The sequence below is a fragment of the Pelodiscus sinensis genome, chromosome 31, assembly GCF_049634645.1.
Source record: "Pelodiscus sinensis isolate JC-2024 chromosome 31, ASM4963464v1, whole genome shotgun sequence".
NCBI lineage: Eukaryota > Metazoa > Chordata > Testudines > Trionychidae > Pelodiscus > Pelodiscus sinensis.
The window spans coordinates 3,220,237-3,226,489 of NC_134741.1; the positions used below are offsets into that span (position 1 = coordinate 3,220,237).

A 6,253-nucleotide genomic window follows, 5' to 3' on the forward strand; every position below is an offset into this window, starting at 1 on the left:
GAGAATCTGGGTTTTGAGTCCTGCCCCCTACTGCTCTGGATGTGAATTCCCAGAGCCCATGGATAGCAGAAGATGCTGCCCATGACAGACTCGGGGGTCTCCCTTTCAAGAGGGACATAGGGGCCAAAGGGAAAACTGACCCACAGAACAGAGTCAAATGTCAGAAATCTGAGGGTTTTCCAAGAAGTTCTCTTTGCTGCACACTCAGATCCCCATGAAAGGGCCCTGGGCTCCATCCATGTCCCTGACCAGCCCTTTCCCCATTTTCATACAGAAACAGACACAAGACGAGAGGGCGAAGATTGTGGCCGAGTTTCAGCAGCTGCAGCAGTTCCTGGAGGAACAAGAGCGACTCCTGCTGGACCAGCTGGAGCAGTTGGACGAGGAAACTGGGAGGCTCCAGACTGACACTGTCGGGAAACTCTCCGCACAGATTTCCCATCTCAGAGAGCGGATCGGTGAGCTGGAGGGGACGTGTCAGAAGCCAGCGAGTGAATTCGTGCAGGTGAGACTGAGGAAGAAACGTCCCAGCTCCCCACACAGGGAAGGGAGTCTTGTGTATCACAAGTGCTGGGGTCCAGCTGTCAGATCTGGGTGTAACTCGGAGTGCGTTGCTGCCATGTGAGTGACTGTTGTGCTTTGCAGAGTCACAGGCACAGAGCTATTAGAGATGGCAAAGCCCCATTTGCTCAGGGGATCCATGTTCCTGGGGCCAGGGCAGGGCCCCTTGTTCCCATGTTTGCAAAATTCTTTCACTGAGTCCCTTGTGTGTGCCCAATGGGACTGAGATTCTTTTCTCTCTCTCTCCTCCAGGATGTGAGAAGGACCTTTAGCAGGTAGGTGTCTCTCACTCCCCTCACACTGCACAGCGCAGGGATAGAGCTTGGAGCTGATGCTGACACCATATCTCTCCAGGGCCCTGCAGCCAGATGGGAGGGAAAGGTCACAGGCTGGGCACAAATCTTTGATCAGCGTCAGCCTGCGGCTCTCCCCTGGCCCAGCAGACTCTGGAATTCCCCATTCAGGGCACAGTCTGACCTCAAGTGTTTCCTGGAGCTGTCACCTCCCTGGGGACTGGCTGCCTCAGGGCTGTGGGGTGGAACATGGGCCTGTCACTGCTGGGCACTGGGCACATTCAGTCCAGGGCAGCAGGGACCCAGAGTCTGTCCCACCCGAGGGCTGTTTGGAGACCTGTGGGAATGGGCTGGGGAGGGGGGAGCTGGTGTCTCAGTCTAGTCCCTAGTGGACAGATTCCTACAGCCCTTCCCCTGGGAACCTCCTGCCCCTCAGCGCCTGGAGGCCAAGGGGTGAGTTGGCTGTGGAGACTCAATTCCCCTTTTGTCTCCCAGCTGGTCTCCCCAGGCCAGAGCTGCAGACTGTTCATGGGACCTTTGAGGGGACGTTGCAGGGCCAAGGGCCCCTGCTCTCAGGCTGGGAAAACTGGAGGGATTCGAACTCCAGGCCCAGCAGAGCAGTGACTCACTGGCCAGAGTTGGAGAACTGAGTCACTCGGTGCAGTGTCCCCATGTGATGTTGTCTCTCCCCAGGTGTGAGACGGGGCTGTTCCAGCCGCCAGAGGAGATTTCTCCTGAATTGGACGAGCGAGTCAGGGGTATCTCCCAGCAAACGACTGCGCTGTTGGAGATGCTGAGGCAGTTCACAGGTGCCAAGAAGGGATGGGGAGGGGAGAGTGAGTGAAGCGTCTGAGGCCATGGAAAGAGACCGATGGTGGTTATTTAGTTCCTCATTAGATTAAGCTTCTGTTGATTGTGAGGTGAGAATGGCACCCACTTGCCATCCCAGACACTCAGGTTGATTAATTGAAACTTATTTGTTCCAAAAGCTACTTTGTAATTACAGCTACTGTTAGAGCACAAAATGGCCGACACACAGACAGACACACACCCAGCTCCGTGCTGCTCTCTGCAGAGACGCTGAGTACACAGACCCCACAGCTCACAGGTAGAGCCAGAAGTTCACAAACTCTGAACCGCTCGTGTCAAAGGGACCCAAGTGGGTGAAGTTCCTTTGAGGCCAAAGTCTTTGCAGGATCTGGGCCTGTAGTAAAATATAGTAAAGACTGTGTGCTTCTTCCCCCTTCCATTACTTAAGCTTGAAACAGCACATATCATTTAGCTAATTGCGCATGTTTTAGAAGCTGTAGTAAAAAGGGGAACGAGCTGTTTAGACCCATTTCTCAAGGACTGGATTACACGTATTACTTGAGTTAGGGAAATTTGCTAATTGCTATTGCTTAAGCTATACTGGTGGTTGTTACTGAGTGGAATAAAGTTGAAGTATGCTAACCAATAACGCTGCAACACGAAGCTAAGGTAACAAATCAAGACATGCCAAGTTAGATAAGAAAGTTAAAGAAAGTATAAAAAAGGATGCTTAGCCTACGCCCGAGGTCGGCTTTGCTTTGAGCACTGAGCTTCTTAGCCGAACCTTGGTTGCAACCAATAAAATTGAGTTGGACCCAGCCTAAAAGTGTGACTCTCTTCTGTGGGCAAATTGACTTAGCCTCCAGGGGACGAACCTTGCTATTTATGCAACAGGCCTAGGCTGTGACAAATGTCAGGAAGTGAATGAGCCAAACCCAGCGGAGTCTGCAGGGTGGGAGGGATGTTGAGGAGAAAGCGAATCTCTTCACAGATTGCCCTGGGGTGGCTGTGAGGCTGCAGGGATGTGGGTTCTATTGCTGGGAGAGGCCTGAGTGAGAGAGAAAGGAGGAGGCTTTAAACCTTTTTAACTCCATTAATTGCCTAGTTGAAGTCGAAGTAGCTTAATTTGGCTCTTAGAACCATAGAATCACAGAGCTGGAAGAGACATCAGGAGTCATCGAGTCCAGTTGCCTGCTCAAAGCAGGACCAACCCCAACTAAATTTTCCCAGCCAGGGCTTTGTCAAGCCAAGACTTAAAAATCTCTAGGGATGGAGATTCCACACCCTCCCTAGGGAACCCATCCCAGTGCTTCCCCACCCTCTTAGGGAAATCGTTTTTCCTAATCTCCAACCTAGACCTCCCCCACTACAACTTCTTGTTCTGTCATCTGTCACTATTAAGAACAGTCTCTCTCCAGCCTCTTTGGAACCGCCCCCCCCTTTCAGGAAGCTGAAGACAGCTATCAAATCCCCCCTCACTATTCTCTTCTGCATGCTAAACAAGCCCAAATCCCTCAGTGTATGTTTACATTTGCATTCTGTAGTAGGGGACCCAAAATTGGACACATTACTCCAGATGTGGCCTCACCAGAGCCAAATAAAGGGGAATAATTACTTCTCTAGATCTGCTAGGAATGCGCCTCCTAATGCAACCTAAGATGCCATTAGCCTTCTTGGCCACCCTGTGGCCTCATATCCAGCTTCCCATCCACTGTAATCCCCACGTCTTTTGGCGCTGTCCACACAGCAGGAAGTGGAGAGAAGAGCACTCTCCCTCCGACTTTCCTTACTCCTTGTAAAAGCAGGTCTACCAGCATCTACAGAAGCCCCTCTCAGTTTGATTAGCAGTCCTCAGTTGATCGTTAATTGGAACCTGGGGAGATCGACAGTAGCAGCCTCAATCTTCTGTACAGTGTAGATGCACCCAAGAGTGTCTCTGCTGTAACAAAAACCCAGGTCTCTGTGTTAGGATTTGGGATGTCGTGGGCAATATGGACTCGTGAAATCTCACCTCTCTTCTCCCTTCCCCCACCAGACACACTGCCCTCTGCACTGGACAGAGCAAGACGACCTTTCAGACAGGGTGAGGTTTCAAGTGGAGACTGAAAACACCTTCCTGAGCTTGTAGCTCAAATCACCAACCAAAACCCCAGCGACCACGACAGGCAGAGCCCCAAACCTGCCCACTAAATGGGGAGGAGCCCCAGGGACACTGGATCAGAAGGATGAGGGGCCGTGTCCTGCCCCCCTTTAGAAATGGGATGGTAAAATCCCCACCTTCCCCCCCCACACACACACTTGCTATGGGCACAGTTTGTGGGCAGGGGGCTTTGCAGGCAGGGGCTGCGCTTTGTGTCGGGGCAGCTGATCAGCGCAGCCCCTCCTTGGGCACCAGCCTCTGCCCTGTGCTGGCCCCTCCCAGTGACCCCACCCCAGATCCCTTTCCCCAGAGGCCCTGCCCCCGGCCAGGCCAGAAGCCAAAGCTGGGCTCCCCGCATTGAGCCTGGCTGCCCTGAGGAGCCCTGGACCCTCCACTGCCGTGGGGGTGACTAATGCCCAGGCCCTGCTCTCTGGGGCGAGGTGGCTCTTCCCCCATGCTGCCCCCTCCCCTCTGTGCCCCGGGCGGGGGGTGGAGGCTGCAGCAGGGAGGGAGTTTCCCTCTGGGGGTTAAAGCTGGAACCTGCCTCCTCTGCTCCCCCCCCCACTGAGCCCTCCTGCTGCCCCCAGGACTGAGCTTTGCCCCTCACACTCTGATTCTCTCTCCCCAGCGATGGTGACTCTGGATCCAGACATGGCGAATCCCCACCTCGTCCTGTCTGGGGATGGGAAACGTGTGAGATGGGAACGTGCACAGCAGCCACTGCCCGACACCCCAGAGAGATTCAACACTCGGCCCTGTGTGCTGGGCCGTGAGGGATTCACCTCGGGGAGACATTGCTGGGAGGTGGAGGTGGGGGATGGGCGACACTGGGCTGTGGGGGTGGCCAGAGAGTCTGTGAGCACTAAGGGACAAATCAGCCTGAGCCCTGAGGGGGGGATCTGGGCTGTGGAGTGGTGGGGGGAGAGTCAGTTCCGGGCTCGCACCTGCCCTGTGACCCCGCTGCCCCGGAGCCCCCCCAGAAGGATCCGTGTTTGTCTGGACTGTGACCGGGGGCAGGTGAGATTTATCGATGCTGGTTCTGAGGCCCAGAACTTCACTTTCCTGCCGGGCTCCCTCCCTGGGGAAAGAATCCGACCCTGGCTGGGGGTGTGGTCAGCATCCCCACTCAGCCTGTGTCCCTGAAATCAGCCTCTCTAGCCTCACACAGCCCAGTCTCTGTGACCCTGGAGGACTCCCCTGTACCCAGCTCCTGGCTCTCTGTGACCTTGGAGGATTCCCCCCTACCTATCTCCTGGCTCCTCATTTCTATGATCCCTGTAAGCTCCTGCCCCTCCCTCTCCAGAGATTGGAAGGGTACAGAGAAAACCCCTTGAGAATGCAGATGAGGCAGAGGTGGGGGTTGGGCAGAGGAGGCACTAACAGCCGGGCTGGGGACAGGCAGAGGTGGGGGCTGGGCAGGGGTGGCACTAACTGCTGGGCTGAGGACAGGCAGAGGTGGGGGCTGGGCAGGGGGCATATCTAAGAGTCGGGCAGGGAACAGACTGACAGGAGGGGGGGAGGACACAGAATTAATCACTGATGGGTTGGGGAGAAGCTGGAAGCTCCACAGACGCAGGGAGTGGTTTGTACCCATCTGCCAGCCAGAGCTCCTGCTGCAGCAGCACAGTCACCTTCTTCCCCTGTGACTCTTGGGGAGCCGGTGACACTGACTGTCACACACAGAGTGCGGAGGAGGGTGAGGGATGTAGACAGACCAAACCCCTTCACACAGCCAACTCCAGCCATTGGAAACAGAAGATCACAAATTTAATTTAAGTCAGTCCAGGAGTTACCGCAACCCAAGTACCCTTGCCCTGCCCCGCCCTTTCTCTGAGGCTCTGCCCTTGCCCCACCTTTTTGCTGAGGTCTCACCCTCCTCACTCTGAACAGAAGGAGAGGAACAGAGTGACATCAGCGCCCCCTGCCTCTGTCTCCCCCACCCTGCACAACAAGCAGGAGGATCCCGGGGGCAGCGCTGAGGCTCTGGGCAGGAGCAGCAGGGCACTTGGGGGAGGGGAGTTGACGTGCCAGCACTTGATAGGCTCCCAGCCAGACCAGTCAGGATCCCCTGTCAGAGCCTCCAAGCTCTACTGGTTGGTGACCGTCCCCCTCAAAATCACTGGGCATGAGGGGCTTTTATTATTATTTTATTTTTTAATCCTGAGGCCTGAGGGAGGCAGGAAAAGGGTTTGTTTAACCAGAGGGGAATAGAAGGAAAATGCAAATGAAAATAAAACAAGACTAAAGGGAAAGTCCTGGAGACATGGTGAAAATCTCCTTCCAGGCTGAAGCAAAATGCAGGACAATGTAGCACTTTAAAGACTAACAAGATGGTTTATTAGATGATGAGCTTTCGTGGGCCAGACCCACTTCCTCAGATCAAATAGTGGAAGAAAGTAGTCACAACCATATATACCAAAGGATACAATTAAAAAAATGAACAAATATG

General features: G+C 54.4%; 1 protein-coding gene across 1 annotated transcript; it reads left to right on the forward strand.

Annotated features, from left to right (window-relative positions):
* The first annotated feature begins 238 nt into the window (after positions 1–238).
* Positions 239–4,996, forward strand: LOC142821472 (zinc finger protein RFP-like). The gene is made up of 5 exons (XM_075912471.1): positions 239–505; positions 814–836; positions 1,548–1,663; positions 3,700–3,747; positions 4,433–4,996. Exons 1-5 carry the CDS (start codon positions 239–241, stop codon positions 4,945–4,947), a joined length of 969 nt encoding a protein of 322 aa, XP_075768586.1. The 3' UTR covers positions 4,948–4,996.
* Positions 4,997–6,253: the final 1,257 nt, after the last annotated feature.